Source organism: Coregonus lavaretus, assembly GCF_964263955.1.
Source record: "Coregonus lavaretus genome assembly, chromosome: 21".
NCBI lineage: Eukaryota > Metazoa > Chordata > Actinopteri > Salmoniformes > Salmonidae > Coregonus > Coregonus lavaretus.
In genome coordinates this window covers 19,604,487-19,629,176 of record NC_140008.1, presented here as the reverse complement: position 1 = coordinate 19,629,176, position 24,690 = coordinate 19,604,487, and the positions used below count along the sequence as shown (strand labels likewise).

The window sequence follows — 24,690 nt, the reverse complement described above, 5'->3', positions numbered from 1 at the left end:
TTATGTTCAAAGCATTTTTATTGTATTTAGAAAAAAACAATACAAAATTCTGCAAGTCATGTTTCTTTGCGTGAACTGCAATCAGTCACATTACAGTAAAGTGCTTATTTAAATTCAATGTTTGTCTCAGAAGTATGATAAAAATAAAACTTAATATTTTGGGCTGAGAGAAAATACAGTGTTAAAAACAAGTGGCAACAACTCCGAAGAGAAGAGCAGGCTCAAGGCTTGAGTAGAGAACCAAGTAGAAAAGCTATTACATTACCTCACTCAAACAGAAATATTTATACAAAATGTTTCAACGTTATTGTTAACTCTTAAATGAATTGCCTGTGGGCTCCATTCAAATAGTGGGGAAGTGGATTATGACTGTCCAGTTGAACGTTTCTCATTTTACACGTCGTTTCAAAAAGATCTTGCAACGTAAAAAATAAGAGGCTAGGGATTTCTAGCAATTCTCTCCAAATAAAAAGCAGTCCAAAACTACTGCATAAGTAGAAATGGTTATGACCAAGGAAACACACCGTAGATATAAGAGTACTACATTTTTGTGCAAATCTGAGAATCCCAACCCTAACAAAACATAGGGAGAAACTTCTGATACTTAAGAGAAAGGCATTTTCACAACCCAAAATGTTGCCTTACTCAGCTTAATGCTTTTGTTCAGATTCTTGATAGCAAGGTCGTTTCCCAAACAAAGAAGAAAACAGCTGCATACACAAATTCAAGTAAGTCTTACTATAAGACATAAAAACCCAGAAACATACATAGGTAGAAAGGATTCTTAAAAAGATTACAATCAGTGTCCCATTATCGGCATAATGGGCCTTTTGACACCAAGGGGGCCATATATTCCAAGAGTACCAAACTGCAGTGCTGGTAACACTACATGGACATTCATGAGTTGTCATTTTACGCCTTGGTGATGAGAACGCGCGCATTGTCACTTGTTTTCATGACTTTTACCCTCTTTGGCATTGGCTACAGTGTCTTGAGAACCCATCACTGTAATATAATTTGTCAATTTCATAAAAGAGCCAAACTTGTTTCAAAACAGATTGTTGCCAACATTTTCACATACAAAATAACAAAAAGAAAAAACCTTCACTGGGCATTCATTTAGCTACAGATACAAAAAAAAAAACTCACTTTCCCAATCTCACACTAAAAAAAAAAACTTTAAAAAAAGGAATCTTAAAAAAATGGAACACAACATCTGGTGTTCCACCTGAACAGCACCTGCATGAGGTTGACATAAAAAATAAAATAATCCATGACAGTTAAACATTAACATGGAGTTAAACATAAAATAGTTAACTTTTTAAATAACAAATTAATACAGCTACATGTCCTCGGAATACTTTTTTTCTGGAATGCTTTTCCATTTTTAATAGCCTTTTCCATTGTCTCCTGAGGGTGTCACAGAGGTCAATAGCAGGTTAACCTCTTAACGGAAAAGCCTGATTAAACCCTGAACAAATCCCAATTCATTAGCTAAGTCACGTCGGCTAAAATTTGCATTTCTAAATGACTAAAAAATTTAAAATTTCTAACCCCTCAACTTGACAGATTATTATGCCAGCCATGGCATAAAATTACTTTACACTACACAGCAGTCAAATAACTAAAATATATGTTTACATTATGGTTTGATGACAACACTAACTTAGTACACCATTTGGCATGGGAGGCTTTGGTATGGGTAACCAAATTTGCAATTTTTTTGCTCCATGTTTATTGAGTGTAGCATCAGGCCAATCAAGTTCACATTATCTGGTATCAAATGAGTTGCATGTGCCAAGAACTTTAGGTTGGTGCATAAAGCAACTGTTGCGGAGGCAGGCGAAACACATTTAACTCAACCCCTATTGCATTGTAGATATTCTGGAGGAATTCCCTGAAAACAGAAAATGTAGATGAATATTGAATGATGCATGGCGATTGGTAGTTTGGCATAATTCATTTCATCTATGAAACTGCATTGGTAGGCATTGTAGCGTAATAAGGGCTGGTTATAGATACATTCTCTGGTACTAGAGGCTCATGGGCACAGCCACAAGCTTTTGTACTGTGGGCTTAGACCTTCTACAGAGGAGGCTCAGATGAAGAGGAATTTATCCAAACAACGGACTGCACCAGACACTGACAGCATTGGCTTCCACCCTTCTGAACTCTTTCCACTGAATCCCTCCACATGTAAAACCCTTCATGTTGGCTATTGCATAAGCGTGTATGCATCTGCTAATGGGGCATTCACAGACATGGAGAACATAAACCAGAAACTTAATTCACAGTGGATCCAGTTGTAACATGTGGAAGCAGCACAACAGGTAGTCCTTTGGCGTTGGAGCTTGGTTCATACGTTCTGCCACAGACTCAACAAAATAAAAACAGTTTGAAGAGCCCACCGCCGCCCCCACCCCTCCCCCCAAATCCCTAGAAGACCCAGTAGCCCCTCAGCCTGGACGTGTCGTGTATGCAGGCCCTGGCTAATGTGCTTTACAAGTGCTGCTGTGGGGCAGAAGGCAGTTAAGCATTTTTCAGAGTCCAAAATGTATACGCACAGCAGTGTTCTACTTTTCTAATTCTCAGCACGGCTCAAGCCATTTCTCCAACTGTCAACACATTTCAATTAATAGAGGATGCGTACGCGGCGCTGGTCAGGAATTTTGGGGATGTGTGCGTTCGGTCTGCGGGCTCTGCACTCCGAAATACACTTTGAGACAGGCATGGCAGCAGTCTCTCCTGTTAAAGAGGTGGGCATGCCTGCAGTCAGTGAGTGTGGCTGAGGAGTTGGGGTCAAGTAGAGGCAGAAAGGCCAGGCTGAGCGGTCTCCTGGAGATCTGAATCGGTGTAGGGATGGTCAAAGGCGGTGGTTCAGGCAGATGACGTGATGACGAGGGGGGCGAGGAGCTGGCAGAGCTCGGAGGCAGAGACGGGCCCCGTCTTCAGCAGGCTCTGCCTGCGCTTGGCCAGCTTGGAGTTGGATGGAGGGGAGAGGCGTATGGAAGTAGAACTGGCTGTGATGACCATGGGAGCCTCGTCAAGCTGCTGCTGCTGCTCCTCCATCACAGCCTGCTCAGCCAGCTGTCGGTTCATGGCCACCGCCTTGCCAGCAAAGAACGTCAGGTCCTTGGCACTGTTCCTGATAGGGTAGGAGGGGAGACCAAACAAAAACCTTAATGCAGAAGTTGGCACTCCAGTTACACTAGTTGTACTTCCCTATAATGGAGGTGATCAGGATACACTACAGAACATATCCCTCAGGGACTCAAAGATTAACTCACCTTTGAGGTAGGATGGATGTTGGCAGTGTGTCAGAGAATCCCTAAAAAAAAAAAGCAGACATGTTTTAGCAGGTGGTTAGACGAAAAACCCACTGAAATGTGCGTCAACAAGTTCAAGAAGCCTGGGGGTGGGGTGGGTAGATAGAGTGAGACTTACCCCCTGCACCCAGGGGTGCTGCAGAACCTGGCCGGCACTCAGGCGGTTCTTGGCATCTCGAACAAGAAGTTTGGAGATCAGGTCTTTGGCACTTGAGGAGATGTGAGCCCAGTCTTTTTCTGGAAACTCATACTTCCCTTCCTGGATACTCTCAAACAACGTGTTCTAGGGACAAAAATAAGAGCTTTCTTTACAATCATATGGTAAGGAACCGAAGGAAACTCACAGCTTGAATTTCACAATTGTGTGTAAGACATGGTGTCTAAAAGTTGTTTAAATGTGCATCTAGGAATATTATACTTCTTCCTAAACAAACAGGATTCAGTTTCTGGAGAGCACAAGGTAAACAAATGGGAGAGAAACTAGAGCGAGAGAATCTGGGTCAGCCAGAGGTGACCTTGGCTTTCTTTCTTACCTGGCATGTGTGGCAGGGTTCTCCCATATCCCAGCCACAGTCGCTGCCGCAGCGGCCCACGAAGGGCGGGTAGCCGCTCAGCAGGATGTAGAGGATGACCCCCAGGCTCCACAGGTCACAGCGCTTGTCATAGTTGGTGGCCTCCTCGCTGAAGGCCTCCACCACCTCAGGGGCCATGTACTCTGCCGAGCCACACTGCAGGAAACAGACCAAGACAGAAGGGTTAGTTAGCCCTGGGCTGGGAACAACAGTCAACTCCCCACCTGAAGCTACTGCTGCTGTTAAATAAACAGAGCAGAGTGTAATATGCTGTGGGTACAACAGTAAAAAGGAAAACATGTCTATGCTGTCCAATGTCCCTGAAATATTTCTTTTTTTGGACTGCGGCATGCCTCACTAGTCAGCTAACGGCTCATGTCCCTCTGCACAGAAGCACAAGCCTGTCTGAAACGCCACTATATGAGTGTCACATGGTAGACAGCAGATTGTGTCAGCGCTGGGCTAAACTAACTTAGTAAAGCAGAGGAGCCCTTTAAGTGCCCCTGCTTTCCAAAACATCTCTGTTCTGTGGAAAATGTAAGGAGGCATGGAGAACATTATGTGCAATGATCTAGGTAGGGTAGGCCAGTGAGTAGGGGGTGGTGAGTGATGACTAGGGCCCTGTGCGACAGCCTGTTCTTAGCGCTCAACACCCACAGTGGACTGACTGAGCAGGCTACAGGCTCAGCATAATTGCCTGCGTAGGATGTGAAACTAGGCCAAACACTGAGCTAGGAAAAGAGGATTGTCGGTGGGTCAGTCCAAGAAAGCCCAGCACAGTTGCATAACGCCGACAAACAAGTGGTGTTATAATACTTTACGATCACGGTAAAGAAATGTGGGTCACTAGTTTCACAGGACAGGAGAACAAAGACATTCCTTAGACGCTGGCTGCCCTACTTTGATCAAATTAGCTTCTGTTTACTTTCAGAGAAACTGAACAACCTCTGAGCAAATAATGCAGGCGCATTTGCAAGGTTCTAGTTTTAGTTCCAGCAGGACAAAAAAAAACACTTTCCTTAACCTTTCAAGGAACTAGATTCAAAACACATTTCTGAACAAACATGATACATTCAATCTGTGGGGTTAGAATGACCAGACCACATAAACTAAACCCAGACCTCAGGTCAGCAGAGGTATCAAGGATGCACTTTCAACACTCCTGATTGGCTAGCTTTATCATGAAAAGCGCTCTGGTTGAAGGAGACACCCAAGCGCTCCTCTGGTAAACCAAACATCCATAAAACCCAAACATGCTATGGAACGAGAGCCTGCTGCAACACCAGGGCTCTGAACAGCTCAGTTTCGTGGGGGTGGTTTGAAGCAGACTTGTGGTTTTCATTTCACTTTTAAAAATCCCATTCCTCTGTCCGAGGAGAGGCTGGAGTGGTCTGTTTGCACACAGCTTGCCTCTACTGTGAGCCTTGGTCCAGCTGTTGCCCCAGCACCATCCCGCTGCACCCTTATGTAATGCAATTAGCAGGGCATGAATCTGAGCGCAGACAAAGCCTCGTTTGTTGGCCAGCGAGCCACAAGCCCCTCCAACCCACACCACCACCGTCGTCACGGCTGGCTGCCACCAACACCACCCCTTTTCAGGTCAACTTACGTTTTTTACTCGATGGTTAAATGAGTGAGAAATAGAGGTCATTGTTGGAATGGTTTGTGAGTGGGAAACACATACCATCTTAAAATTGACATGTTGAATTATTTTGCCAGATTACATTTTTTTTGTATATTGCACTAATTTCCCTAACGTGGACAAGCTTGCATTTTCACACCATAAAATTGTGGAATTACGCATACTTTTAACTCAGATTGGTGTTTGTAGTATAAAAGGTCAGTCATCACGATGACGTAAGTTTGAATGCTTAAAAAAGATTAATCTTTGTTTTCATACCGTTGATATTGTTACATGCTCGGGGATGCGCACGACTTAGAACACGGAGTTAATGAAAATGGCATGGAAAATTCAGGGTAGTCTATACAAGTCGCTGGCCACACACACCAATACATTGATTTAACAGTCAAACTATCACTTAAATAGCCAACAGTTAACACTTGATATCTTATGCAGTGTCGTAATTTGTTGAAGTTAAGAGAAAGTGGTTTGTTACCTTTTCCATGATGGCAGACTCCCAAAATCAACATTCCAAAATATAGATAAGCTTTCTACAAGTTCTCATCTAACCAATCATGTATAGGTTATTCCAAGTTTCCATGTGGCCTTTAAATATTGTTAGTTTCAACAGCGCTACACCCCAAATGTTTGCCCCATTCTATTGATTTTAGCATGATCGATGGAAGTAATTTACCCCAAAAAAGTGTTGCTTTACATTAACCGCATCGGCAAGCCACTTGAATCAAAATGCAACACTTCAAAATGTAGCCAGCAGTCTTCTACAAATTGTCCTCTAACCAGTGACTTACACATTCCCAGATGTGGTAATTCTATGAGGTTTTTGAGCTGTGTTAGTTAACAGGACGTGCAACCTCATCTCCATCCCCTCACGCAATTGATTTAAACGTGATATTGTTAGGAGTTGACAACGTGTTGCGTTTCGCGTTCATGTATTTTTTGGGTGTTAGTTTCAAAAGCGCGTACAACACGATTCCCCCCCTAAAGTCGATGATTAGTGATTTATTGCCACTTGTCAAAACACGGTTTTTGGTGAGTGTGCAGTTTATAAGGTGCCCGTTTAAAAATTACAAGTAATATGATTACTAATGTTGCACGTGTAGATAAACAAAATATACTATGTTCTCAATATATCAAACTTTCTGCATATTGGTTATTGATTTGGACACGTTAAAACTGTTGACATTAGGCCATTTATAAAAATGTATTGTCAACAGGAAGCAGCGACAGCATAATTTTCAGCTTAAGTTTTAGGAATATAAATGTAACTTTCAACATTAATTTCCAAATGGTATGGTCCTTAAAAGCAGGTAAAAAAAACTGCTGAATGAGTCTAAAAAACATGCTGCAATTGATTTTGATGGTATACCAGAAATCACCAACATGGGCTTGCCCTGCCTAGCAACAGCATCATGGAACAAAGTATATTTGTCCACCAAGGTGCTTTTGAGGAGTAATGGGATTATGATAATCCAAAGAGTACTCATGTTTCAGAGACAGGCTAGCCAGCCAGCCCATGACTGCTCAGGGCACGGAATGTAATCTTTATTTAACTAGGCAAGTCAGTTAAGAACAAATTCTTATTTACAAAGACTGCCTACCTCGGCCAAACCCGGACGACAATAAGGATATGGGGCGGCAAAAGGGGATAAGATGAGGGAGCTCTGCTCAACTGATACGTGTACAGCAGCAGATTTGACTTTCTAGAGTAGATCAACTTCATCCTGCTGGTGCAATACTAATGAAGACTTGCATCAGTCTTTGCCTCTTCAGTCCTTGCGGTGACAAAGAAAGTGGCTAATCAGTTGACATCTGCTGTGATTTTTCCAACAAATCCTCAACCTGGGGTTTTCCTAACCATGTGACCAGTCAACTCATAACACCGCTGCTTGAGGACAGTTTACAGAAAGAGGCGCTGGTCTTTCATCAGCACCTCAGCTGCACCGAGTGCCTGACAAACCTCTGAAAAGTCCTGTGAATTCCCCTTAAAGCTGTAGTATACAGAAATCTCTCCGCCATTTCCTGGTTTCTAAAATTCTAAATTCCCCTAATTTCAGTTTGTGACAAAACAAGCATTGGATAGTGTGTAGTCATTGTACCATCTAAACCGCTGTGAAATACATTTGTTAAACCAAAAATATTACATTTCTACTGTTTGAAGCTGGTGAACTGGGAAAGTAAAAAAAACAAATAGAGCACAGAACAGATCTACCGCTTAGACTTGCTTTCAATGAGAATGACAGATCTATAACATTTCTAAGTGAATTTGGTCGGGCCGCCCAAGAAGTTATACTGCAGCTTTAAGGCGCAGCACAGGCCCATGCATACCTGATTACACCGCTAAATTCTCAGGAAAACACTAACATGATTCTCAGAAAAGAGACCATTCCCTGAAAGTCAAACCCTTCTCCACCTGAAGTCTCAAGTACAGTAAACATATAAATTGCCTAAGTGTGCTTTCTATAGGGCTGACCCCATTTAGTCGACTGGTTGGTTGATAGGCTGTTGGTTCGACCAAGATTTCTTTAGTCGAGCAGTCGCAATTATAAAAAATTTTCATGGTTCCATTGTGAAGGCCGTGGGGATGGCACAGTCCATCACTCTAAGACATGTGATACTGAAATTGTATTTATTATATTATGTAAAAATAAAAATGATGCAACACTAATAAATCGAATATTTTATAACAAATGCGCTCTCACACATTGGATATGTTTGCGAATCTGAAACAATCTTCAGTGCGGCGTAAAATTGGCATCTTTCCCTATGTTGCTATTTGCATAATAGCAAAGTTAAGCAGCATATTGGGATGAGAACTGCGGCGGAGGCAGCAGCAGAGATGAGGAAACAGCCCTTGCCTTAGCCTAATTGTCTAAGAAACTTGAGGAGAGCGGAAACAAACTTAATTAAGGTCTATAATTAATAGCCTAACTTAAAACATGCCTGGCTTTATAAATCATCCATATATATCCATAGAAATAAAAACAGATCTTGCTTCTGTTGCCTGTTTGTTTAATAGCTTACTGATTCCGTGAGCGCCAAGCCTCATGCAACGGAAAGACTGTTGGATAAAGCAATTTCACAGATTTGACTGTTTTCAATCTTTGCTATGCTGTAATAAAGGCTTTACAAAGATTGTTAGAACAAACTGGTATTACTTAATGTATTTAGTGTTGTTTACCCTGTTCCAAACACGCAGAAAAATAGTGTCATCTAAAAGCACCTCATAATACACAAACACGCAGCGCTCAGTCCTACACCCTCCTTTTTCTCCTTATTATTATTACAATTATTATAATAAGTAATATCGCCATCATTAGTAGGCTTTGTATAGTAGCCTTGTATAACCACCATCGAGCTGTAGGCCTAAGAGAGCGTCATGTTTAGTATTAATACCGTAACTTACTTAGGCCTATTTCTCAATCTATAGGCTACTGAATCAATCACTCTTTTGTTCATGCCATCACACTGCATACGAGACATTCATTCGGTAACAGAACTTTTCAGTGAGAAACAAGTAAGAAACCAAATGGAAGAAATTAATGTTGCAGCTTCAGCACGGACAGCGCAATAAACACTTGCTGTGCTGTCATGCCTTTTTGCTGCAGTAGGTAGGAGAGCGAGACAACGTGCGCCAGTCACACAGGCACGTGCTGTCATTTTATTTAACACAGTGTGACCATCGGGCTCTTTCTGGAGTCATTTGTGTGTCTTAATTATTTAATCAAACAGTGTGCTTAAAGCATCAGACAAGCGCAGTGCATATGTAGTTGATTTTATTCAAACACATAGGCCTATTTTTCCATATAGACACACCCTAAGTTTAAACAGGACGACTCTCGGTCGACCAAGATTATATTTTTTGTTGGGGACAGCCCTAGCTTTCTATCAAATTCAATTTACTCAAGCACATGACAACATCTGTAAATACTATGAAACATTGGGGAATGACACACTAAGTGCAGGCATGTGAGGAAAAAAAGTGGCAGGAGAAAAATGAAAATCAGTTAAGATGGGCCTGAACAGAGACTAAGAAAAACAAGGGCGAGGCGCATGAGCAGCGCTGGGTACACACGCCACTCCCTCCCTCTCCCCCTCCCACTGCCTCAGCCAATCAAAGCACAGTTGCTAGTAGGCACAAGGGCAACTCAATTTCTCTAGAACAACCATTAGACATGGGGCTTTTGTGTCATGAATACAAAGAGAAATGCAGGCTTGCACAAATGTGGTGACAAAGTGGGTGGAGATTACAGTGCAAGAGAAGAGACCGGAGGGTGGGTGGCAATGTTATTTCAGTTTCTGCATGTTACAGCTCAAGTGATACCAGAGGAATGTAGCAGAGGATCAGTGACGGGAGACATTGTCTCGTTCCAATTACTGTTAAGGAAAATAAGCTTCTCATTCAACCACTTCCACATACAGTAGCATGGTTTGGCCTCAAGGGCTTTGCAAATGTGCAATCTGTTCCCTGTAGCCTTATTCCTCCTCCAAGATATTACATATAGTTCTTTACACAGGAAGGCCAAACTAGCTTCATTCAAAAAGGTCTGTCAGTCTGACCCAGGGCCAGGTCAATCTCTCAGATAACAAAGACCAGGCTGTTGTTGAAACCAGAGGACAGAGGGGGGATGCAGGCAAGGCTATCATCCACCCTCAGACAGCCCTGAGAGAGCTGAGACCAAAGATCACAGAGGGGAAGACCACTCAGCGCTCACGCCGCCCTGTCTGTCTCCAACATGGGCCAAACTACACTACCCACAAATAGTCCAGGCCAGGGTTGACCTGCCAACAGGCTGCCCAAGCTAGGTTACAATGCAAAATCCCCCACCTCCTACATTTCTCCACATTCCCCCCTCTAACTAGCCTGGCCATCAGGTTCACCTGCTCACATCCATCTCCCTCCCTCTGACAGGAGGCACAGAATGGGATGGGTGCCCGTTACATTTGATGCATTCCAGTAACATTGTGCCATTCAGGGTTTAAAGCCAGTTATCTTTTTATGAAACTTTGGGTTAACCATCATAACCTAGCCCCATGTGCCTCACTCACCATTTACACTGATAAGTAGCAGGATGTAGATACTTTTGGGAATCTGAATGGAGCTGATAAGTCCTATTCAGATATCTAATCATAGGAGCTGCCAGATAGGAGTGTGCCAAAGTTGTGTTTTTATACACAGGCTGAGAGTCAATCCCCATCATTACAACAAAACCAGCCGACAGTAAACTTTGTCCTTGACCTCAGATACCAGCACACCTTCTCCCTGGTTCCCAATGAGGACTTCCTGCAGGTGACACCACCTGGGCTTGTCCAATACCGTACAGGCCAACCAATCTACACAGGGAGCAGAATTGTAAAACCACCCTGCATATCAGCCTGCCTCAGACAAAGGCACAAGAAAGCCCTCATTGGTAGTCCTGTGTAGCTCAGTTGGTAGAGCATGGCGTTTGCAACGCCAGGGTTGTGGGTTCGTTTCCCATGGGGGACCAGTATGAAGAAAAATACAAAAAACAATGACAATTTAAAAACAAATAATGTATGCACTCACTAACTAAGTCGCTCTGGATAAGAGCGTCTGCTAAATGACTAAAATGTAAATGTATTTTTTGTGCCACGTCTCTATAGTCACACCACCTCTGCTTTCCATATAATTTCGGTTTCCCGCCTAAAGCATTGCCACAGGCCTATTTACATGCGGTCAAAACTGGACTGGCCCAACAGAGTGTAGTAGACTGACTTACTGGAGTGAGGAGCTCGGGGGTGGAAATGGGAGAGCTGTCACTGTTCAGCTTGATCCCACTACCCAGGTCAAAGTCACAGATCTTCACAGGCGAGATCTACAAAGGAAGGGAAATAGGCACATTTTAGAAATGTTACAAAACATAATTATTTCTGCTGTTTCTCAAGAGATGTGACCAGGGTGCTGGTTGTGGTTTACGGCGCCATTGACTATGATGGCACATCAGAGGAAGGCAATTCATGGGCAATCATACTCCAGATTAGAGTGCCCAATGTGCCAGTGGCTACAGATACCTACAAATCAAGACACCTGTAAATGGAAACTTACTTTGTCCGCATGCTCACATAAGATGTTCTCCGGCTTCAGATCTCTATGTGCCATTCCTGTAAAAAGGAAAAGCAGCGTCATTCTGATGTATGTATAATTAGGCAATAGACAGTAGGGGTGGGCATGTGTTTTAGCATGTGTCAAATGACCAGCATGGGCCACTGCTAGGGATCACATGGGAACCATGGCCTTGACCTAACAGCCCAGGTGTGGAGGGAACACGTAAGACCTTTGACCCATTTGTTATTCTACCCAGAAGTAGATTAGTGGGCCGAGCGTTCTAACTATCTGCTGAAACCAGATCAGCAATGTAAAGCCCTCATGAGAAATGCCAGCCAGCCCATCTCCAGATGCCAGCGCCCTTCCCAGTCCCCAAATGAATCCCCATCCTCCCTCTTGGCCTGCCAGGCGAGCCCTGGCCTGTGGCTCAACCCTGTTGTAGGAGGCTTACCTTTGTTATGCAGGAAATCCAGAGCACTGGCGATGTCCTGCACCACAACACAGGCCTCCTGCTCGCTGAAGTGTAGTCTCCTGTGGATGTGAGCCAGGACTGAACCTGCAGGTCAACAAGACACTTATTACTCTGCTCAACCCTATCACATTGGCTTGTATAAAAAGTGCATGTATTAAAATACACTAAGAAATTCTATGAGAAGCATGCAGAAGGAACTGGTGCATCTCACATCTTAAAGCGTTTAACCCCTGTTAGAAGCACTCACCTCCTCTGAGCATTTCAAACACCAAGTAAAACTTGTCTTCCTCCTCAAAGAACTCCACCAGCTCCAGGATGTTTCTGCAGTGAAGGAAACAGGACACTCATTATGTGGTCACACTTAATCACATGACAGTCATTACTTAAACAGATTTGTCAGTCAGGGAATGTATGTATTGAATAACTGTAAAGACTTGGCTCAGGGCATTGCTCATTTACAGTGCCATGAGGGTCTGATGAGGTATGGTGCTTTCCACTAAAATGTATTACTCAGAAGTCAGCCCTGTGGTTGGGCGTCTAGGCAGTAATCTTACCTGTGACCCTGGCACTGGTACAGCATCTCCACCTCCCTGAAGACGCGACTGCGGCTGTGACCGGGTCTCTTCTCAATGATCTGGAATGGAGGAGTCTGGGTTAAGGGCCGCTGGGGTAACAATCTCAGAGAGCCAATGGATGGAGAATCAAGGCGCCACACCTCTAAATATAGTATACATGTGTATACCATATTCCAACCTTCCATGCTTGCTACATGAAATCACAAGGCAAACGGTTCCCAAAGAGTTGTATCGACAATAGAGCGACGACTAAATATAGTTGTAGTGCTGTTGTGGTTTGCTGCCTGGCAGCCCAGCTTGCTGCACAGCCAAGAGAGACTGCTGACACTAAAAGCAAAGGCCTGAATTTTCCAGACACACCCTCCTCTCATTGTCTGAGGGTGTATGTGATGCTCTTCCTGCTCGCTGGATTAGGGCTGCCATTGAACCCCACCGGGCCAGAGCACAATGTGTGTCTAGGATTAGGGGCCTGTGTGTTCCCAAAGCCTCAGCACTGTTCTAAACAGAGTCCGCACCAACCAGTGACTTTCTCCTGATCACAACACAACCGCCAATGAGTAGCTTACATGTAGCACAGCAGAGCAGACACTAGTATCGATTAACTGATAATGGCAAAATTGACAGATGGCTAAATGAATAGCTAAAGCTGTGGGGGTGAGCCCCCTTTGTCCTTGGAGGTTTTACTGTCCTGTTGCAGACAGTCACCCATCACCTCCAGGGAGAATATAAATCCCTGCAGCTTTAGAAAGAGGGCCCCATTGAGTCATACTGCAGGTCTGTAAATTAACAAATGTGTGAACGCCAAGGAGCACACCATATGCAGGACCCCAGGACGCAGCTAGCCAGGCAGGAAAGGCAGGCCCCTTTGAGTTTGTTTTCCTGCAGCTTTGGCAACACCAGGAGCCCCCGCCCCCCTTCCAGCCGTTGAGGGGGAGGGGTGGCTGGCGAGGACATCTGGGCAGTCGGAGTCCACTCCTAGCCCCAACTGACCGAGTCACTGGTTTTCCCACACCCCACCCCCTAGAATCCTCCCCAAAGGATCCCTCTATAGTAAACTATTTAACACTAGTATGTTTATTAGAAAGAGTTGAAGGGAACAAATACCATTAATATACTGGATGCAAAAGTAATGTCTGTCTTGCAGCTGTATACAAGGAATCCATACAAAATATGGACAAACTAAATCTTACATCACTTCCGCAAAATGAAAAACTGCCAAAACTGAATTTCACAACATTTACTTCCTCAAGGCAAAAGAGGCAAGGCTCCGGAATCCAACACATTTTTCAATCTACGGCCCATTTTGTAGAAGAAAAAAAAACTGAACTGTTCTAGAGGAACAAAAAAGTGTAATCACCCCATGCCATAACCCTTACCAGCCCCCCCCCCCCCCCCCCCCCCCCCCCCTCATGTTTTGGCACTGCTGACAGTACACAATGTTCCCACCACTAGGAGCCTGGCTGACGAATGAGAGCAAAGAGAGGGGGTGGATGTAGAATTCCGCTGGCTCTGATTAGCTGGCAGAGTCAGAAAAACACAGGGAGGGGAAGTTTCTGTGCTAGCAGTAGCTAGGCCCCCAGTGCCCATAAAACCACAGCAGCAAAACACTGACAGAGCCTCAGACATCCGTTTCAAAGGGCTGAACAGAACAAATATGTCTGTCTAGGGAATTGAAAAATGTCCCAAACAAGGTTACAAGAGTACAGGCTACAAATTTAGATGCCAGAGAGGACATTGATGTAGCCCACAACCTCATGTATATCTATAGGTTATACCATTAAAATTGATTCAGGGCCTACATTTCCATTGCAATTCCTCCCAGTGGGGCTAATGATCAGGTGACCATGTGCAGTTATCTACAATGTAACATCTCCATATTGATCACATGCCAAGGCAGCAAGGAAGTGCAATGTGAGATGATAGCAGTCACAGGCCCTTGTCAGGAGCATGACGCACACTTCAAACATTATCCTCTGAGGTTCGCAATATCCTGGGAGAGCCTTCAATAACCATTCCTAGAAAAGTGTCCTACAAATCACTCAAGACAAGAACATGTTCAGGCACTCCATGCTATTGGGGTTCCTTTTTAGAGAACTTGTGCAGCATTAGAAACGTCTTACCTTCACAGCATATTCTTTATTGGTGATGAGGTTGATGCATGTCTGTACTCTTGCATAAGCCCCCTCTCCAAGAACCTCTGCCTGCAGTCTGTAGACATCTGGTAGGACAAATTTATATTTAAAAAAAAATTGACCAGCTAGTTTAAAAAAATGTATTTTTTTACTATAATCTACAGAATCGGTCCTTTAGATGAGATAAGAAAATGACTCACCCTCAAATCGGCCAGAGAAGCTGTCAGTTGCCCTGCAACGCTTTTTTTTCTTATTTCTCTTCTTGGCATCGGGGATGTCAATAGGCTGGCTGGAGGGAATATCTACACAATCACAAAAATCAGTAACAATACTATAGAATACCAGGGTGGTACTTAACATAGGAAATGCTGCTACTGAGTTTGTGTCCCAGGATGCTGATATTGGCCTCTTGGATTAACTTTAGTCAAGTGTTCAGTAAAAGAAACAAAAGGAATACACTTACCATGTCTATTCGATGAATCAAAATTGAAGTCTGAATTAAGGAGGGAACCATTTTTTGTGAATTCATCACCCTCAAATGGATTTTGGCCCTAGGTGAGAAGAACAAACGGGTGAATTTCAAATAATAACAGTTCAGCCTTGTTCAAAATGATCAACACATTAGTTAGTGGCCATGGTCTCATGGCATCCATTACAATTTTGGAATATTGAATCAAGTTTCAAGAATGTCACAGCTGATACGGTGTCCAGTGAAATATTATGCAGATGCAGCCTGGTCCCACTTCTCCATCTCGTAACCAACGCAATCTAATAGAAACAGTAACTCACCTTGAAAGAACGATGGAATCCAGTGACTTCGGTGATCTTCTTTTGCACCATTTTGCTTCGATTAAAGATGATTAGGAGGGACTGATGGCGGCTGCAGCGTGCAAGTAGTGTCAAATTGCACCCTCTCTCGAAACAAAATGTTTCTTTAGAGACTGAAGCAAATGATCCCTGCGCTGTCTGGTCAAGATGATGCCGCGCTTAACCGGAGCACTGTGGTAAAAACATGTATAGCTTAACGTTAGACAACAATCGGGAATAGTTGTCAATAATAGCCTAGACCATACATCAAACTGTATATGCAGTGAAACATAACGTAAGAATATTTCGTTACTTTAACATACGGCTTAATATTACATTTCAAACACGTTAATTGAACCCACACCGCGCATTACAGTACAGTAGAAAACACTGGATGCGTATATGTGCACACTGCACTGGACAACTGCACATTAACTCGAATACGCAGTTAGTCAACTAGTTAACTAAAATCAATAAATTACATCAATATCTGGACCACAATGAATTACCAACGTCAACCGACTAAACAATAAGCGTGAAGCAATATGGTATGACATTTTAATTAAATTAATCGACTTGGCTAGCCAGATAGTTAATGTTAACTGTAGCTATGCTAACGCTATCAACCACACACCACCAGAATGATTCATTTCGATTAATGCCTAGTAGAAAGGACGTCAAACAAAAGTAACTAGCTTCTTATCGACAAACTACGTTTAATTTACCCCCTTGTCGTTTTTCAGCGCTCCAGTGTAAACGCCGTTGTTTGACCAACTGCTTTCATTAACGCCGCAGCGATGGTCGAGCACTTGCCAGATCTTGAGTGTGTGGAAGGTGGAACGAATCGCTGCCCAACAAGCATTTATAATCTCACGACTGTCTCCGCCCATTTCTCGGATAATCCAGCACCTTCGAGTACAAAACACAGCAATAGACAGTTTATCACATGGGCTGGGATGACGTATATATTTTACAGGTCTGATTCAATTTCAGCTCATATAGCTTCCTTCCTTCCTAACACCGTCTCCTTCACAGATCTGAAATGACTAGTTCTATGAAGTCTAAGTGATTGGTTTTAGGAGAAGGGACAGGGGACAGAAAGTGTGGCTTACAGGATGACAATAACAACGGATTTCATTTACATAGCACTTTTGTGTTCTACAGTCATACGAGTTTGGTATTTGGTATTTATTAGGATCCCCATTAGTCGCTGCAAAAGCATCAGCTACTCTTCCTGGGGTCCACATGAAACATGACATAATACAGAACATTATTAGTCAAGAACTGAAATACATACATTTAAAACATCACACATGGCCTACATATCAGTAAATACACACAATATTTAGGTCTAATACATAATAGAGTGCATAGTACAATACAATATTTATAAAATGGCTGTGTCTCTTTACAGTCCCCTTTGTGCACTAAGGTGTTCTTTTATCTGGGGTTTTTTAAACTGGTTTTATTGCTAGCTTGAGTTACCTGGGGTGGCAGAGAGTTCCATGTAGTCATGGCCCTATTTAATACTGTGCTTTTCCCAGCCTCTGTTCTGGACCTAGGCACTGTGAAGAGACCTCTGGTTGCATGATTTGTGTTGTACCAATGAGTGTCCGAACTGCTTGAACAGACAGTTCGGTACCTTCAACACATCAATACTTTGCACAAATGTCAGCTGTGTGTCAGCTGTGTGTCCTTCTTTGACCACACAGCTGGGCAGTAGTCCAGGTGCGACAAAACTAGGGCCTGCAGGACCTGTCTGTTCGACTGAGATGTCCAGAAGGCAGAGCAGCACATGGACAGACCTCTTCCCATTTTAACAACCATTGAGTCTTAATGTTTTGAGCATGACAGCTTGCTATTGTATCTAGGGTTACACCCAGCAGTTTAGTCTCCTCAACCTGCTCAATAACCACATTATTCAATAATAGATCTAAACATTGAGCGAGTGATTTGTCCCAAAAATGATGCTTTTCATTTTTGAGATATTTAGCACCAGCCTATTGCTAGTTACCCATTCTAAAACTGACTGGAGATCTATGTTAGTGTCTTAGTTATTTATGTTACTGTTGCAGCTAACGTGTATACTGTTGAGTCGTCAGCATACATAGACACACAGGCTTTATTCAAGGTCAGTGGAAGGTCATTTGTAAAAACAGAAAACAATAATGGCCCTAGCCGGCTGCCCTGCGGTACACAACTGAAAATGAGAGAGGCTTCCATTAATGAAAACCCTCTGTGTTCTATCAGATAGTAATCTCTCAATCAATAATAAGGCAGAGGATGCAAATCCATAACACCTATGTTTTTTTTCAGCAACAGGTTATGATCAATGACATCAACAGCTGCACTGAAGTCTAACAATACAGCCCCCACAAGCTTCTTACTATCAATTTCTTTCAGCCAGTCATCAGTCATTTGTGTCAGTGCCGAGCATGTTGAGTGCCCTTCCCTCTAAGCATGCTGAAAGTCTGTTCTTAATTTGTTTTCTGTAAAATAACTTTGTATTTGATCAAACACAATTTTTTTCCAAAAGCTTGCTAAGCACTTGTAACAGGCTGATTGGTCATTCACCCCCATTCACCCCCAATGTGTAGCACTCACCTGAGTGATGTATGACTGACATGCATCAGAACGCTCACAATGACATCATTTTTAATGTGTAGTAGCTCATGACAACATAGCGACATAACTAATTAATTTAAACAACATACTTGCAATAAGTACTTACATCATATAGAGCTACAACTACAGTAATAACTGTAGAGGAATTAAAACCAAAACAAACATGTAAGTGTGTCTCTTGTGTTTTGTCTACATGTCCACTAATGTAAACTCAGCAAAAAAAGAAACGTCCTCTCACTGTCAACTGCCTTTATTTTCAGCAAACGTAATATTTGTATGAACATAAGATTCAACAACAGAGACATAAACTGAACAAGTTCCACAAACATGTGACTAACAGAAATTGAATAATGCGTCCCTGAACAAAGAGGGGGGTCAAAATCAAAAGTAACAGTCAGTATCTGGTGTGGCCACCAGCTGCATTAAGTACTGCAGTGCATCTCCTCCTCATGGACTGCACCAGATTTGCCAGTTCTTGCTGTGAGATGTTACCCCACTCTGCCACCAAGGCACCTGCAAGTTCCCAGACATTTCTGGGGGGAATGGCCCTAGCCCTCACCCTCCGATCCAACAGGTCCCAGACGTGCTCAATGGGATTGAGATCCGGGCTCTTCGCTGGCCATGGCAGAGCACTGACATTCCTGTCTTGTAGGAAATCATGCACAGAACGAACAGTATGGCTGGTGGCATTGTCATGCTGGAGGGTCATGTCAGGATGAGCCTGCAGGAAGGGTACCACATGAGGGAGGAGGATGTCTTCCCTGTTCCAGAGTACAGGCCTCGGTGTAACGCTCATTCCTTCGACGATAAACGCAAATCCGACCATCACCCCTGGTGAGACAAAACCGCGACGCGTCAGTGAAGAGCACTTTTTGCCAGTTCTGTCTGGTCCAGCGACGGTGGGTTTGTGCCCATAGGCGACGTTGTTGCCGGTGATGTCTAGTGAGGACCTGCCTTACAACAGGCCTACAAGCCCTCAGTCCAGCCTCTATCAGCCTATTGCGGACAGTCTGAGCACTGATGGAGGGATTGTGTGTTCCTGGTGTAACTCGGGCTGTTGTTGTTGCCATCCTGTACCTGTCCCGCAGGTGTGATGTTCAGATGTACCGATCCTGTGCAGGTGTTGTTACACATGGTCTGCCACTGCGAGGACGATCAGCTGTCCTCCTGTCTCCCTGTCTTAGGCGTCTCACAGTACGGACATTGCAATTTATTGCCCTGGCCACATCTACAGTCCTCATGCCTCCTTGCAGCATGCCTAAGGCACATTCAGGCAGATGAGCAGGGATCCTGGGCATCTTTCTTTTGGTGTTTTTCAGAGTCAGTAGAAAGGCCTCTTTAGTGTCCTAAGTTTTCATAACTGTGACCTTAATTGCCTACCGTCTGTAAGCTGTTAGTGTCTTAACGACCGTTCCACAGGTGCATGTTCATTAATTGTTTATGGTTCATTGAACAAGCATGGGAAACAGTGTTTAAACCCTTTACAATGAAGATCTGTGAAGTTATTTGGATTTTTACAAATTATCTTTGAAAGACAGGGTCCTGAAAAGGGGACGTTTTTATTTGCTGAGTTTGTATGTGTGTATGTATCATGGGTGTGGGTGTGTGTGTGCGGGTGCACATGCTTATTGTATCAACAAGAGAGATGAGTCTCTGCAGCTAGTTACCATTCCTATTCTGTTTCATCTTGGCTGCTGGGTTTTTCCTAGGAGTCAGTGCTCAAGGTCACATGGTGAAGATTTACACTCTTGTTCCTGGAATGAGGTTCCCAGAAAAATAGAAGCATGACCACCTATTTAAAGGAAAGAAAGAACTACACCTTTTAAGCAAAATCAAATATTATTATAGAAAGTTATAGGTACCAGCGACAACATATGATACAGCCTGCCCACCCAATACTCTCTCCAAGAAATTCCCACTAGGGACATGAAAAATTGCTCAAATGTGCAGTGAATGGGTGTATTATTGGTCAGCCCACGTTACATAACAATATGTCAGGGATCATCAATTAGATTAACCTGAGGGCCGATTTTTGGCAGATGGTCAGAGGTCAGGAACATAATTACAAATAATTTGTAAACTGCAAATTGACCGCAAGAAGCCCAAATAGATATACAATTTTACTAAAACATAATAATTCCAAACCTTTCTTACATTTGTATATGATCACATATATCTCTTTATTATGCGTGTGAATACTTTGGAACAGATTTCCAAAATGTAAATAACTAGGAGCTGATTTGGTGGTGTTTTTACAGTCTTTTAGGGGGGGGCCTGCAATATGGCATTCATTTAATTTATCCTTATTCAAACTCTGACAATAGTACCAAAGGCGATCAGTGAACAATCAGCACACTTGGATTAAACATATTCAGTTCACTTCAGGACTACAATGTTTGGCATTTGCATATTATTTGAATAAGCTTTTACTCAAACTTAGGGCTAGTCCAGATCAATCACTTCCAACAGACAACCTTAACTTAAAAAGTAACTTTATATTGCCTAAGGTGTCCTTAAAACAGTATTTGCATGTATGCACTCACCAACTGTAAGTCGCTCTGGATAAGAGCGTCTGCTAAATGACTAAAATGTAATGTAAAATGTACTAAGGTAGGCATATATTTTTAATTTGAGTTATGGGGTATTTAAACACTGAATTGACTTCCTGCTACAATGTAAACTCAAACCTTACACCAGCCGTATTTATGTGTGCGCCTTTCGCCACCTTGTGGACTAATTTAAGACTTGCACGACTGATTTATTATGTTGATTGGCCTTGCCCCATTTACATTACATTTTAGTCATTTAGCAGACTCTCTTATCCAGAGCGACTTACAGTTAGTGACTGCATACATTTTTATACTGAAAATGCGAACGCTGCTCCACAGGCCTTGTTCTCAGTTATTTTACAAAACAACGCTATTGAATAGATTTAATACACAAACAATATACCAGCTAGAATGTATATTCTGTAAAAATAACAATATATGATAATACTGCACGGCTTCGAACGCTGCTCGTCCAATCAGCATCCAGGATTCAAACTATCCATTTCATAATTAAACATAAGACACTGAGTTTAGAGTAGGAACACAGTGAGTACATTTAATGTCTCCACATACTACAATCTTAGATATGTACAAACATACATATATTCATTTTAGATAAGAGAACAACTAAATTACAGGAATGATTCAGCTTCAAATTAAAAAAACAACAAAGTTCCTGGTTAAACAAACCTACATGGTTAAAATAGATAACAGTACTTATTTATAAAAATAAAGACTCTTTTAGATTTGGTTTCCTGTTTCTGTCTTCTATATGGACGGAACTAGTCTTCAAGGGGGAATTTGTCAAGTGGTCAGTGGCGCTCCCTTAGTGGCACATCCGTGATGTCATCTCTTTCTGTAGGGGGCAGGAGTGATAGCAACATTATGATAGCAAAAGCACACAAATGTGCTTGTAAACGTCACAATTCTAGGGTGCAATACAGGCATCATAACTTAAGGCAGCTTCCTTTCCAAAAAAACATGTAATATGTAAGAAAAATAAATGAAAATTACAATTTCAGCTCACCTACCAACAAGATAGACAATTTATATATTTTTTCTCACTCACCAGTGGCTCGAGCTCCTTGTAGTCTGTAAGGTTAAACTCAGTTACAAAGTAATAGAAGTGCTTGTAACAGGTGTTGACATGGGCCTCTGCACCCATCTGGTTCACACGATCAAAGTGGTGGATGTAGACGTGGACGAACACACGGAACAGGCGAGACAAAATCTTCTTAGCTACCTGCATGAAGGTCTTTGGGAAGGGAGTACCTGCAAAAACCAAACATAAGATGACAAAAAACATTAAGACGTGTCCTCCTGGGACATGTAAAGTAAACACAAATGTAGTCTTGCTCTCAACCTCATCTCTGTGGTTGGTTCAGTCTAATTTTCAGATTAATTCTCAACTTTAAATATTACATTGGGTGCAAATACCATTGATATAAATATAAAAATATTATATGTATTTGTAAATAAAGTGAGGGATGTTATCTTCTTGTGTACTGGAGGATCATGCTTGTATCACCTGAAGGAGATATGTGAGCCTTGGAAATTACCACCCATAGGGCAGAGGATTCATATTTCCCTTCATCCATCAAGAATAGATTAAGTTATCGGTCTACCCGCTTACACTAATCTAACAGCATTTTAACAATGCATTCCCGGGGACATGTGCACATGCCTATTTATACCCTACTGTAGATTGTGTGACCATTTCTAAAGCCATTGCTTGGCTGTTTCTACAGCTAGTCAGTCACCAAGTTATGCGTGGTGGGAGGACGTGAAGAATGGAAGGTTAAGAATTTCTGGATTATAGTAGATGAACTGATACAACTGTTGCACTTGATAATGACACAGAGATCTCAAGGAATTCAGCCCATCAACATGCTTTAGACTTATTTATCATCATCATCATGCATAGCCAAATAACAGATCCCATCCCATGTACCTAGTTATCATTCTTTGTACATACCGACGTTGGTGGGGAAGATGTGCTCGTTGTTGATCTGTACCTCGATCCAGTCCATCAGCAGGCTCATGTATTTTGGGGCCGGCACGGCTGTGGGCTTCTTGTACTTGTGCTCGTCCTGCCAGCGGTACTCGTACTTGGGCCCCCCCGACATGACAGGGCAGGTCTGGTCTGTGCAGGAGTCACTGATGGTGCCGTAGATGAGGTTGATGCGGTTGAAGAAGTCCACCACGTGCACAGCCACCCAGTCATTAAGGTCCTCTCCATGGGGCAGCGCCACCGCCTGCTTCAGGTCCAGGCCTGCATTCAGAGATGCCTGAGCCTTCTTGTGCAGCTCAAAGCGCTGTGTCCCAGGCTCAAACTTACGTTTCGGCCGGAATGTCCTGTCCTTGTTGAAGACTTGCTTCAGGGCCATGGACATTGTTGCATGTGGCAGTTTGTTTATGTCTTACTGAATGATTTACTGGTTAGAACGAGGAGATATAAACAACAGTGGAGCTGTTATACGCTGGTTTTATTTTTCCTTGCAGCTGGTTTTGGTCCTGAGGCTGATGAAGGTTTAAATCTGAGCAAGGGGAAGAAAAAATAATTTACAGTGTCAGATTCACATAGATGCCATATTGTCCAATTCAGCAGTAACATGCAGTATTCAGTCTGGTGTTGCAATGCCAACAACTTAGGCCCACAATGTATTTATTGGTGCCACTTTTATAAATGTGCAATATTTCAAAAATCTGCATCACCATTAGTTATGTTGTTTGGTACAAATGCATAATACTGTAAGTGTTTGTGGTGTCTCGGTCCATTTCTGAACATTAATAACACATAAAATAATAATAATTGATTAATCAGTTAATCAAATTAATAAACCATATTGAACTAACCAAAATATATAACACACATCTATGACTGCTGTCCAAAGAGTGGTAAGTTTATGGAAGTCTGTTCTCCAACATAACCTGAACATCAACTTCGAGAAGAATAACACCAATCAGTTACAATGTTGCAAAATGTGTGTCGTCACAGAGTTAGTTACCACGTTTCAAAGAGTGAGGGTTGTTAGAATATAGTTACAATATGTTGCAAACTATATGAGTCATTTCCTATTTTTCACATTACATTATGGCCTGGTTCAGGCAAGCGAGACAACCTTGCACGACTTTATGAAGTGACCTCAGACAATAACGCCATGTCATATATTGAAGTTACTTATATGAGTTTATCTAGCCAACAGACATTTAAAGGGGTCAGAGGCAAAAGTGAAACAAACTTCAGTAGCTAGTACATGATGTATCCTAGCGGTAGCCGGAGCGCTGATACTACGAGGTTTGAACGATGAGGGCGCGTGACAAGGCTACCAACGAGAGAAAAAGGACAACAATCGCACTTGTTGCTTTTCGCATGATAAGGGTAACCAGAAACTGCTCCTGAAAACATGTTATTCATTATAACATTTAACGTAGAAATAACGGAGTAAATTGCTACCAAACGAGCTGACGGTGACGAAATGTGTCTCGCAACCACTTTCCCCGAACTTAGATAGGCTAACGTTACCACTTGTTCCGCTTCAATGTTCCTTCCCTTGCTGTGTTCCCTTGAATAGAATAAACTTTGCTAATCCTTTTTATATGTATAACAACGGCTACATTATGATTAATGTATAGTAGTTCTGAGCATAGCGCTAAGTCTATACTTAGGCAACTAAAATAGGCCCCTCCCTACCAACAACAAAAAAAGCACTTCCTCCGATTATACGTCACTGTACACGGACCAAGAAGGCACACATACAGTATATATTTTTATTTTAGTGCCGAGTTCACGTGCTAGTCTGAACTCAGAAATTTGGACATTTCTGACACGCTAACTGGTTGAACACGGCACGTGTATAACTAGAACCACTTAGCAAGTCGGACATTTCCGAGTTTCCTAATTCCGACTAGCACTTAAATGCGGT

The 24,690-nt window shown here is 42.6% G+C and overlaps 2 protein-coding genes across 3 annotated transcripts; both read right to left on the bottom strand.

The window, feature by feature from the left end:
• LOC311148908 (MAP kinase-interacting serine/threonine-protein kinase 2-like) lies at positions 1-16,426 on the bottom strand. Its single transcript, XM_084185928.1, has 14 exons — positions 16,316-16,426; positions 15,573-15,782; positions 15,247-15,334; positions 14,984-15,085; positions 14,772-14,869; positions 12,631-12,710; positions 12,324-12,397; positions 12,056-12,160; positions 11,605-11,660; positions 11,279-11,374; positions 3,860-4,054; positions 3,445-3,609; positions 3,288-3,328; positions 1-3,145 (listed from the first exon to the last, which is right to left on the bottom strand). Exons 2-14 carry the CDS (start codon positions 15,621-15,623, stop codon positions 2,878-2,880), a joined length of 1,419 nt encoding a protein of 472 aa, XP_084042054.1. The 5' UTR covers positions 15,624-15,782; positions 16,316-16,426; the 3' UTR covers positions 1-2,877.
• A 4,706-nt stretch (positions 16,427-21,132) lies between these two features.
• Positions 21,133-24,483, bottom strand: LOC311149277 (MOB kinase activator 3A-like). 2 transcript variants are annotated; one of them, XM_084186402.1, is made up of 4 exons: positions 24,291-24,483; positions 22,740-23,301; positions 21,834-22,036; positions 21,133-21,620 (listed from the first exon to the last, which is right to left on the bottom strand). In XM_084186402.1, exons 2-4 carry the CDS (start codon positions 23,155-23,157, stop codon positions 21,591-21,593), a joined length of 651 nt encoding a protein of 216 aa, XP_084042528.1. In that variant the 5' UTR covers positions 23,158-23,301; positions 24,291-24,483; the 3' UTR covers positions 21,133-21,590. The 2 variants fall into 2 exon arrangements, with proteins under 2 accessions (XP_084042528.1, XP_084042529.1); XM_084186403.1 differs by lacking the exon at positions 24,291-24,483 and adding an exon at positions 23,621-23,707.
• Positions 24,484-24,690: the final 207 nt, after the last annotated feature.